At 38.4% G+C, this 12,470-nt stretch overlaps 1 protein-coding gene across 2 annotated transcripts in view; it reads left to right on the top strand.

Annotated features, from left to right (window-relative positions):
* The window catches only part of PLOD2 (procollagen-lysine,2-oxoglutarate 5-dioxygenase 2), a 94,241-nt gene extending 82,957 nt beyond the window's left edge, over positions 1 to 11,284 (top strand). For both annotated transcript variants that reach the window (XM_075268847.1, XM_075268846.1), the window contains 6 exons: positions 1,416 to 1,529; positions 2,887 to 2,952; positions 4,199 to 4,303; positions 4,396 to 4,542; positions 8,050 to 8,175; positions 8,411 to 11,284. In XM_075268847.1, the coding sequence (XP_075124948.1) occupies positions 1,416 to 1,529; positions 2,887 to 2,952; positions 4,199 to 4,303; positions 4,396 to 4,542; positions 8,050 to 8,175; positions 8,411 to 8,566 (714 nt within the window). In that variant the 3' untranslated portion in view covers positions 8,567 to 11,284. The remainder of the gene's footprint in view (positions 1 to 1,415; positions 1,530 to 2,886; positions 2,953 to 4,198; positions 4,304 to 4,395; positions 4,543 to 8,049; positions 8,176 to 8,410) is intronic.
* The last annotated feature ends 1,186 nt before the right edge of the window (positions 11,285 to 12,470 follow it).

Here is a 12,470-nt window from a genome sequence, read left to right as displayed (position 1 = left end):
CTTGAATATTTCACTGTTCGCTCATCTCTAATAATAACTTAAAAACCATAAAAATGTTATTGGAGATTCACAGTCTAGGAGCAAAAAGTGAAACTAGCTGATCTCTGGGCAATAGTCTGAAGAACGTGGAAAAACCCTTGCATGGGCAAGATCAGGGAGTTCTTTTCAATTCAGAATGACTCCCCAAGTTTGTAAAGGTCATGGACCCCTTCCCATCTGTGTAATACTATATTTTTTTGTTTTACTTTTCTTGACCATTGGGTTGTGGCCCACTATTAGGCATTTGAGCACTTTCCTAAATATCCAAATGGTCAACCGTTACTCAACATTGTACATTGTGCCATGGTGTAGGAGTGTAAATGTCAGAACAGAATAATAAATTTCATTATATTGTAATATCCCAATAAATCTACTTGTTGGGGTATTACATACACACAATATACACTTCACTTATGCCCATTTACATCCATTGTTTTTTGCTTCCAGTTTCTCAAAGATGAATTACATGTTTACATTGTAATTGAGAGGAAAGTAGTGCATTTTTTTTTATATTCCTTCCTACCATAATACTCCCAGTTTTCTTGTGTGGGAAGCACAAATGCCAACATACAAGGAAATAATTTGCCAAATTGAATTTTTGCAAACTATGTAATTTTCTTTGTGCGTTCTTCCTGACTGTTTACTTTGAAATTTAAGTAAACTGATAATTTGTATTGGCCATAAAACTCTCATCTGTTTAATGTAAAGGGAAGACTTGTTTACTATATGGTTATCTGTTACATTGAGGCTTTTATATGGGCTTTCTGGTAGAATCCAAATACTGTAATTGCTTTACATGGTTAATGCTTCCATACATTTTTCCCAGATTGTAAAAAAAAAAAAAAAAAAAAAAGGAATTATTTAAATAGTTATTAAACTAAAGACTGAAAAGAATTTTACTTCATCTACTTTTTTGGTCTGGGATAAAAATGATGGGCTTTTTTTCCGTTTTAAAGTTTTTTTATATAATAATTCTATATAGAATATTAAATAACTATATTGGGCTCCTAACAGATATTAACTGTACTTTCTATATAAACTTCTATTATATTAACAAATAGGCTATTGAACTAAATACTTAGAACATCAGAGAATCAGACGATCTGGGTCAAGGTAGTTTTGTGATATTTTTTTCCCTCCACATTCAGGCTTTTCATCACTTGGATTATTGGTAAATGGTTCATTTGAATAGAACCCATTTCAGGCTTTCACCATTGTGAATACTTTCTCCATATCTGATTACATAATGATGATGATTCTTTTCTTCATGAGGAAATTGCCTCAGATTCCTTAACGATTCTTTCACCAAAGCTCATGCTGCATGTTCCTGCTGAAATGACATGTATCCTAATAGATTTTCTAATTATTCGCTGTAGGGTGTGTTCATGTACATTACCAACCGGCAGGAATTTGGAAGACTACTTTCCACTGCAAATTACAATACAAGTCGCTTTAACAATGACCTTTGGCAAATCTTTGAAAATCCTGTGGTATGTATGTTAATTCAATTTGAGATTATGCAATATTGTATGAAACCTAAATTTTAGCAAATTTAAAAAAAACAGTTTTAATTCAAGTCAAATGTACTTGAAGTTGAGGATTTTAATAGTAAAAATATTGTGTTACTCGTTGAGGGAGAGACCATAAATAGAAATAAAAAAAGAATAATGAAAGACGTCTTCTGATTTACTGCTGATGGAAGCGATGTGCAAGCAACTTATACACAGACATGATCTCATATAGCAAAACTAGCATATTATTGAGTAAATTTAATGAAAGAGGACCTTTCACCATATCTGGGCACAGGCAGTGTTATATACTGCCAGAAAGCTGACAGTGCGCTGAGTTCAGCGCACTGTCGGCTTTCCCGATCTGTGCCCGGTGTGAAGAGCTTACGGCCCGGTACCGTAGTGCTCTATGGTCAGAAGGGCGTTTCTGACCATTAGCCAGAGACGTCCTTCTGCCTCGCGGCGCCAATCGCGCTGTGCTGTGGAGCGGGAAGGAACGCCCCCCTCCCTCTGCTCACACAGCTTGTCCGTAGACGAGCATTATCAGGAGAGGGAGGGGGGCGTTCCTCCCGGCTCCACAGCACAGCGCGATTGGCGCCGCGAGGCAGAAGGGCGTCCCTGGCTAATGGTCAGAAACGCCCTTCTGACTGTAAAGCGCTACGGTACCGGGACCGATAGCGCTTTACACCGGGCACGGATCGGGAAAGCCGACAGTGCGCTGAATTCAGCGCACTGTCAGCTTTCTGGCAGTATATAACACTGCCTGTGCCCAGATATGGTGAAAGGTCCTCTTTAAATATATATACATATACGTGTTAGCTCAGTGAAAGCAGTGGTGCGGACCCAAACAGCCAAGACAGGGACACAAAACATGCAGCAAACTGGTTTATTTAGAGAAAAAAAAAAACAGGAAAATAAATAAACCTTGGCTACAGGCATAAAACGAGCAAGATTAAATACAGCCTTAATCTCAGGAGAAAACAAAATCATAAAACCTGCTCGTCTGAGCAACTAACTAAATGGAACTGATAACCTAACTATACGTGTGGCAATATAGTCTCACTGGACTCAGGGTTACAGGACAGAACTATACACCTCCTTTCACCTCATGGTACTGCACTGCAATGCAATAGTGGCAGTCTTTTCTGGCCCAGTAATGAGCCCAGGATCTACACCTAGGCTGGGGCCTACTCCAGATCCGCCCTGGACCACACATACGTCAGACTCCTGGGGGAGATATATCTAGACTCAGCACTCTGCCTGTCACCTTCTCACAATGTGTATACTTTTTTTTTCTTTACAAGCCTTTTGCCTTATTATCTTTTATCTGTGTTTTTAGGACTGGAGGCTTAAGTATATTAATGTTAATTACTCCAAGATCTTTACAGAAAATATTGTTGAACAGGTAATTCCCTTTTCCAGCATGTACTATATAAATGAATTGTTTGTTTTTGTGCTAAATCTATTTTGTCATGTTTAGTAAGCAGCTATGAAATATTCATTTAGCACTACAAGTGTATCATTCTTTGGCAATATGTCCTGGATGGATTTACAGTACTGTATTACCCTTATAATAAACATTTACAGATCTTACTAAGAATTTAGGACGATTGCCAACATGGTTTGACGTATTCCTTCTGTTTTACTATTCACGATAAGCAAAAGTGGCAGTGTTAAAGTAGTGTCATTGTGTCTGTTGTTTGCCTTTATAAGACCCTGTATCTTAGCAGGTTTATCTGACAATTGGCAAATTTATGAATTGTAATATCTGTTATTTTTATTTCAACATGAAAACTGTTATATATTGTATCAATTTTATTAAAATCCTTATAAAAAATTTGTATTGATGAATAGATAAAAGGTCTGTTACTGTGTGGTTACTGAAATCACTGCTTTCCTTCAAAAACCATATTGTATGTTATTTACTGACCTTATCTAGGTGTACCCAATATCTCTCCCGAAACTCCCCACGGTACTGAAACGTTGTGAGAAAAATTGCAGCGTTTTACAGTACAGGCAAACAAATCCTATGCCCGCTTTGTGATAAAAACCGTGGTGTGACTTCAGCCTTGCAGCGCTGCAGTCCTGGTGTTCAAATCCTGCCAAGGGCAAAAAAAAAAAAACATCTGCAAGGAGTTTGTATGTTCTCCCCATGCTTGCATGGATTTCCATCCCATATTCCAAAAGACATACTGATGGGGGAAAAAAATGTACATTGAGCCCTATGTGGGGCTCACAATCTACATTAAAAAAACAAACAAAAAAAACCCTGTGGTGCGAAATCGCCACGATTTCCAAAACTGGCTCTGTTTTGTAAATCACAGCATGTCAATTATATCTATGGAAATGCAGATGGTTTCTCCATAGATATAATTGTAACAGAAAGTCCGCGGAGGAAAACTCTGCAAACTCTCTGTTTAAAGTACTGCGGGAAGAACCACGATGCGTTGCCGCCGCGGTTTTTACCCACAATATTTTTTTGGCTGTGGGTCGACCCATGGGGCCTTAGCCTAAAATGACAAAAAAATTTTTTCAAAAGAGTGCATCAACAATTGACTAGATTTGACCATTTAGATTGACAAGATAGTAGAACAAAACTTGGTTTACGTATTGTTCCAATGACATATACTTACTCTGTTTTCTTATTACAGCCCTGTCCAGATGTCTTTTGGTTTCCAGTTTTTTCTGATGAGGCTTGTGATGAAATAGTACAAGAAATGGAGCACTATGGAGAGTGGTCTGGATCCAGACATAGTGTAATCATTTATATATTCTAGTCTGATTTCTGACAGCTTTATTATACAAGCTTGTACATATACTAAATTGTATCTTTTGATATTTTATTTAGGATACACGTATTGCTGGAGGGTATGAAAATGTTCCCACAGATGATATTCACATGAATCAGATTGGGATGGACAACGAATGGCTTCATTTTATTAGAGAATATATTGCTCCAATAACATTGAAAGTCTTTGCTGGCTATTACACAAAAGTAAGATTTTGGTTAATAACCTATAACTAATTTCAAGAGGCATGTTTCTCCTTTTTTTTTTTTTTTTCTTTTCTTGCTTTAGCTAGTGAATAACTGGGGCTTCTTGCTATTTACATGTAGATAGCATGCATGTGTTCTAGTTTGATGGCTGCCTATAGTGCATGCTCAATAATGAAATGTTTGCCAAACTTATGCTAATAGAGTAGTGACTGCACATGTGGCGCCATTATGGGGAACATTCCTTCATTTCTTGTAATTTATTTTTTTTAATAATTATTATTCCGTTTATGTTATGCTGAAGCATGAACATGAAAACTTGGACAGTGTGCTGGAAAAACAGCTATTCGCACACGTCCCAATTTTAGAGACTAAGCCAGGTAACCACCCTACAAATCATAAAAGCAACCTCACAGGCTGATAATGGTTAAAAAATAACTTTTTATATTATCCCTGTTATCACTCATACCAATAAACACAAAATGAAAAAAAAAAAAAAAATCTTAATCACCAGCAAAAACCACATCAGGTCCCTATCCCGTACCTCTACCAATCAAACTATTGGTAGAAGCAGTGATGCGGACCCAAACAGTTAAGACAGGGACACAAAATAGGCAGCAAACTGGTTTATTTAGAAAAAAACAGGAGAATAAACAAACCTTGACTTCAGGCGCAAAAGAATAAACCAAACAAAATATTCCGCAAAAACAAAATAAATACCTGTTCTTCTGAATAACTAACTAAACAGAACTGATAACCTAACTATACATGTGGCTTACTTCCAGCGACACAAACAAAATAGGAGCAATATAGTCTCACTGGACTCAGGGTTACAGGACAGAACCACACACCTTTTTTCACCTTATGAAACTGCCATGAACTGCAGGCTCTGCAGCCTTTTTTGGGTCAGTAATGAGCCCAGGATCTACCCCTGGGCTGAGGCCTATTCCAGATCAACCCTGGACCACACACGTCAGAAACCTGGGGCTGATATATCTGGACTCCAGCACTCTGCCTGTCACCTTCTCACATATATACAGTGTGTGTGTGTGTGTATATATAGTATTATATGGACACCTCCCCAGTATTATATGGACACCTCCCCACCTGGTAACATGCATGTATTTAAAAATACATGGAGAAAAGAGTACCAACACAATGCTGGGTCTAGGAAAAGATGCTGCAAAACTGAAGTTCCATGGGGAAAGTGAATATTTACTGTCAGGACAGGTGGGATGTCATATTTAAAAGAAAAAAAAAATCTTATTTTGAGAGATGAAATGATAAAAACAGAACTTATAAAAATATAATAAACATGCAGCATTTCATCTGCTAATAGAGGAATTGCTAAAATGCCAAATCCTTGACATTTGTAATACAGTATTTGCGTATTTGAAATGTTACAGTGCAGGGTCATCTTCAGTTCTTTCAGCAGTAGGGTTTAAGGGATTTGTGTGCATCTAACGTTTCAATCTGTAGTTTCTTGATGAAAACAAATCAAAACGTTATAAGGAGATACAGTGAAAAATAAAACTTTTATTGTGCGTTTACTATACAAAGTGTACACATAGGTGAATCATAACAACTAATATTTGGTGGGCCAGGTATTAACTCAAGTTGGTCCCTCATCAGATACCCCTTTTGGGGCTGGCTACTTAAATTGAGGTTAGTAATGTCTCCAAGGAAAATTATTTAGGACCATCTAGCAGAAAACCACCCATTTGTTAAACACTGTATGACAAACGACGTATAACGATAAACAGTCGACACCAATAGTGTACTGTTAACCCAATCCCCATATACGAAGAGTAAGTATTAATACCTGGGGACTGAATACATGTTCATATACATGGTTATTATATGAGCAGTGTCAATTCCAGGGCTAAAAATGATCAACCAGCCTTCCCATTCACACTGGGATATTGCTGTCATAAAATCAGAGCCCCACAGAAGGGGCTACTGTGCAGTCATACAGTATGTGCCATACACTTAACCACTACTACCCATTCCCTCAAGGGGCAACCAATTTTTATTGAGTGGTTAAAGTACACCAGTTAAATAAACCTGTTTACTGGGCAGGTCTTTCTACCACTCATAACATCAGCTGATGTCTTAGAGACCCAGAGACATTTCTAACTACTTCAATAGTGACACATGTGGGCACCAGAAAACTAACCTGCTAAAGCTAATGCATTTCTAATGGAGGACATTCCCCCCGTTTCATCAGAAGTTAATGCAAAGAAATTGAGAGACAGTGCTAAACTCTATAAATATATTGTTGACAATTAGAGATGAGTGAGTAGTATTCGATCGAGTAGGTATTCTATCGAATACTACGGTATTCAAAATACTCGTACTCGATCGAGTACCACTCGCTATTCGAATGGAAAAGTTTGATGCAGAACCAGCATTGATTAGCTGAATCCTATACAGTCGGCCAATCAACGCTGGTTCTTCTCCTACCTTTAGAAGTCTTCTCCGTGCAGCTTCCCCGCGGCATCTTCTGGCTCTGAATTCACTCTGCCAGGCATAGGCCTGGGCAGAGCCGACTGCGCATGCCCGCTTGTAGTGCCGGAAAATTCCACGGGGACGCTGCACAGAGAAGACTTCTTGGAGGATCCAGCCCGACCCTCACTCGTGGACTTGGTAAGTGTAATTTGATCGAATGTTGCCTACCCCTGAAACGAGCATTTTCCCCCCATAGAGTATAATAGGGTTCAATATTCGATTCGAGTAGTCAAATATTGAGGGGCTACTCGAAAGGAATATTGAATCTCGAACATTTTACCGTTCGCTCAGCTCTATTGAAATCACTCTAGCATAACCTTTCCCGGCATATAGCACCTTGACAGCCACAGACCAGTTCCGGGAGACACTATGGCGATCTATTGTTAGGGCCCACAATGAATTTCTGTGGTCTGGAGAGAAACATGGCAGCAAGAGTTACATGTCCTTACAGCAAGACCACAGGGGAAGTAAAGTACAGGGTGATAAAAAAAGAATGGTGCCAAGGACTTTAGTTTAAGTAACATCAGCAGTAAATGGGACCTAACTCCCTGCAGCTTCTTTCTTTGGGGCTACATCAAGGACTCAACCACAGGATCTGACATTGATTCAATGAAACCATGATGTCCATATTTGCGGATATGCTGGCATGTGTCTGGACAGAACTGGACTACTGCCTAGACATCTGGCGTGTCGCCAGTGCAAATCACATCAACCATTTGTAGTCATGTAAACGTGTTTATTCATGTTGAGAAATTTGTATTTTGTATACCAAGACTATAGTAAAGCACCATTCTTTTTCGAATTGTCCTGTATTACAAAGTTATCTGTGAAATTAATAACCATCCAGTCTATTGCATGCACATAATGCATCCTCAACAAGGGGCCTGCTCAATTAACTCTAAGGTTTTTAATTCCTTTTTGTTCCTTAATTGTGTATTTGAATTTATTTCTTAACCAGACAATTCCTTAAAGATGTAATTGATCTTCATGCCTTCTTTTTAGGGACATGCATTGCTCAATTTTGTTGTGAAATATACTCCTGAACGACAGTCTTATTTGAGACCTCACCATGATGCTTCAACGTTTACAATCAACATCGCGCTGAACAAAAAAGACATAGACTTTCAGGTAATTTGTACTAAACATAGATATGAAATAAATTCAGTGGAAAACTTTGTAGTTTCATGTAAGAAAATTATTTTAATCATTAAAGGATTTGTAATTTCTGCAGATTTTTAGCATAGTTGAATGACTTTCAGTGCTAAGTCTATAGATCATTGTGGACGTGTTGGCATTTCTAAGTGCTGCTCTAAAACCTCCACTCCTACGCTAAAATTTTCTATTTTCTATCTTTTTTTCCCAGGGTGGAGGATGTAGATTTGCCAGGTATAACTGCTCCATTGATTCTCCAAGGAAAGGTTGGAGCTTCATGCACCCAGGCCGTCTCACACACTTGCATGAAGGACTTCCTGTTACCAATGGCACCAGATATATTGCAGTGTCCTTTATCGATCCATAAATCTAACCAACTTTTTGACCTGCTGGCAAATTCGTGGCTTTTGAATTTTTATTTATAGAAGGTTTTTTTTTTGTTTAAGATCAGAGGATTTACTACTGTTTTAATAAAATGTAAAACAAAAACTGTTTTAAGTGCAAAAAAAAGTTAATTGTAGAGTAATCCCATATGTTAAAGTTACAGATCCCTATTGTTCTAAATGAAACAAGCGTTTATTACTAGCCGAGCATGAAGGTGACCAATTTTGAACAGATCAAATATTTTTGTAGAAATAGTAAAGCAATACCTCGCATCTCCGTTTTTTGCTAATTATCTAGCAAACTATTTGTCTGACTATTGCGAACTGATTGTTCTGGGCTTGTAAACTGGGAAGGAGACAATCTCCACCCAAATAACCACTCCTTGATCAACAAATTTCTGATCAAAATTTACCGGATTCATGTTTTCATTCCTTAATATGCATCTGTGGCAATAAATTGATATATAACAGGAGATTAATAGGAAGCATACAGTATATACATTACTGTATATAACCCATTGATCTTGCAAACTGTTAGGCCTCATGTACACAACATCGAAAAACTGTAATTACATCCATAATGGATGGCTTTAGAATACATTCATTTCATTGTATATTTATGTGTCTATTTTTTGACAGTTCCTTTTTAAGGGACTGCAAAATAATACAACATCCTATTTTTCCTCCATCTTCACAAATCTAACAATAGACTGTAGTCCATGAGGGATCCTTAAAACCTATTGCAAAACCAACGTGTTTGTGTGCATGAGGCCTAAATCATAAGCATTCCATTTGTCTTAACTAATTTAGATAACAGACCATAATCTATTGATTGACTAAAGCCATTAGTTATTTTTGCATTTACCTTATGCAGAAATGTTGCTTTACTTCTTTTTCTATGGTTTTATTTTAAGGTTTGGGGTTTTTTTGGGATTTTTTTTTTTATTTTTTTATAGAGACTTGAGTGGTCAAAATTGTGTCCTCAGTAATGAACAGAAAATATTGGCATGGAGATAATTATGCCAAAGCGATATTATATAATATATTTGAATTATATAATTCTTCCAAAGAAGCATTTTTTTTTTTTTAGGTACACTAAAATGATTAAAAGAATAAACCATCTAAATATGTTAGGTTGTTTATTGTTCTAAATTGTTTGCCTCACCCTAAAATTAATTTTTTTCTTCCCCCAAAATATAGATATTCTAACATTCTCCTATGATGGACCTACAATTTTCTACAAAGACTTAAACCATTAATGGCCTTAGTATAGATAGTTAAAAAAATGAAATGAAAATAAAAAAAATTCATAACTTTTCAAATTTAGAAAATTGTTTAAAAAAAAAAAAAAAAAAAAAAAGCAAATATCAACCAATTTTAAATATATTCTATGACCTAAATGATACCTGAGAAGTTTTATGTTCAGAATAAAAAATAAAAGGGAACAAAAAGTGACATTGCAGCAGTCAGGGTCATATGCCTTCATAAAATTTTCTTTTAAAGGGATCCTATCATTCAATCACTTTTTTTTTTTCTCCCTAACACGTCAGAATAGCCTTAAGAAAAGCTATTCGTCTCCTACCTTTCCTTGTCTTCTCTGCACCACCTTTCACCTAAAATCCCGTTTTTTTCAGTATGCAAATGATTTATTTTGCAGCACAGGGGGCGGGCTCCAGCGCTCAAACACCACTGGGGGCATCCCCAATGCTGCCGGAGAACTCTCGAGCGCCGCCTCCATCTTCTTCTGAAAGGAGGTCTTCACCGCGTCTTCTTCCGGTGGCAACTTCTAACTTCTAGGCCTCAAGCTTAGGACAAGCCGACTGTGCATACCTGCCGGCCATGAGAAAATGGCTGCTTACAATACTATGTAAGCAGGCATTTTTCTTGTGGCCGCGAGCATGCGCAGTCGGCTTTGCCCTAGGCCTGACGCCTAAAAGTAAGAAGCCGCCACCGGAAGAAGACGCGGTGAAGACCTTGTTCCAGAAGAAGATGGAGGCGGTGCTGGAGAGTTCTCTGGCAGCATTGGGGATGCCCCCAGTGCTGTTTGAACGCTGTGGTCCACCCCCATTGCTGCAAGAAAACTCCTTTACATACTGAGAAAAAAAATGATTGAACAATAGGATCCCTTTAAGTTTCTTATGATGATGATTCAAAAATTGGTTAGTAGTGTCAGCTATTACAGTGTGGGAGATGTAATATAATTCATTGCACTGGGTCCTGACAGAATCTACCGTTTGCTTCAAGTCACCAGAGTCAAAAACCAAAAATGTCAGTTGTCCACCACTGATTCTCAGTGTGGATTGGTGCTTTGCCCAGATATTAAATGCGACTCTGTGCAGATTCATTTTTTATATATATACTTTTGAACCACACCGTGCCTTTTCTTAACTTTCCTCTGGGAAGAATATCTCTGCTGGGAATGCAGCAAACTTCAGCTGACATTTTTTTTACGTTATAAGAATCTGGTTGTAGAAATGCTTGTATATTTGAAGATGTTCTTTGCGTAATTGAAGGAGTTTTATAAATCATTCACTTTACTTGAATTCTATTGTTGAGTCTTCGGGTAAACTTGCATTTTTGTCAAACAAAATGATCTCGTAAAAAGGTTTTAAAGAAAGTTATACAGATGTTACTGATACAATTTGTCTTTATTTGCTGTACCTGAAGAGAACAACCTTAAAGTATTAGTGATGTCAGAAGTGTGTGATGAATAAATGTTAATTTAAAACTTAAGCGCTTATTTGCACCGTTCTTTATTGATATTGCATTTTGCTGATTCCAAATAATGTTGGCCATTTATACTATGCTTATATCTGTCAGGAGCCTCTAGTGCAGATTCCATTAAAAATCCCAGATGAAAAACTCCTGCAAACTCTGTTGTTAAAATGATAGACACCCAAACAGACAAACCATATTATAGACTGTGTCATATGTGAAGCTGTGCGTGTATCTTTGTGTGTGGGGGTTTTTTTTTTGTCAGTTGAACTGCACCAGTTGAACTGCACTGGCAGTGATGCTGTGCAACACAAAAGAGAACTGGCGGCAACTAACTCTCTCCAGTTACCGTCACTGGGGGAGCGTGCCAATGTAAAGCAGTTGAGCAAGTGCAGCTATAGGAAGCCCCTGCTATTTACAGCAGGAGAGGCAGACCTTGCATGTGCTACACTAAACTGCAAACACAGGACTGCCAGGGGTTAACTCCACTCCTGGTCAGTCTAAACAAACTCCTAACCCTGCAAGGGGATACAGAGCAGTTGGGGTAGGACTGGGTAGATTGGTTCCACAGGGAAGAGCAAAGGACTACAAGCTGGATCCCTAAACAGCTCCTAAATTTGTCTGGAACCTGCCCCTAAGCTCCTACCTCAAACATATTTTAAGCAAAGTGTGAGCACCGGGCGGGCGTCGGCTCACACTTTTTAAAGGCTAATCCCCGCCCAACAGGGGTGGTGGAATGACATCACCGACCATGCTCAGTAAGGCCAAACTGGGACTTAGCCTCAGAGCGGACCCAAAATGCCTGAGCATGCTCAGTGGGGAGAAAACAGCACTTAGCCTCTGAGCGGCTCCAAAATGCCTGAGCATGCTCAGTGGGCCGAAAACTGGACTTAGACTCCAGACATCCTATTACACAACACCGAGGGCGAGGTTCGGATTGGCCCGCAGGTGGCGCTGTGCGCCGTGATGGAACCCTGCGAGACCCGATCCTAACAGTGGCATTATTGTATACTAGCTTTTACCCGCGACTTCGTCTGCGGTGATTTGAGAATTGGGCGGACACAGACGTGTGAAACTGTAATAGTGCTTTAAAAAGTTTGGTGGGCTAGCAAATGTGATGTGATGTTATATTGTGTATGTAGTGATACAGACAATGTGATGTGTTATATTGTG

This window comes from Leptodactylus fuscus, chromosome 3 (assembly GCF_031893055.1).
Source record: "Leptodactylus fuscus isolate aLepFus1 chromosome 3, aLepFus1.hap2, whole genome shotgun sequence".
In the NCBI taxonomy this organism is placed as follows: Eukaryota; Metazoa; Chordata; class Amphibia; order Anura; family Leptodactylidae; genus Leptodactylus; species Leptodactylus fuscus.
This window is presented reverse-complemented; position numbering and strand designations above follow the sequence as displayed.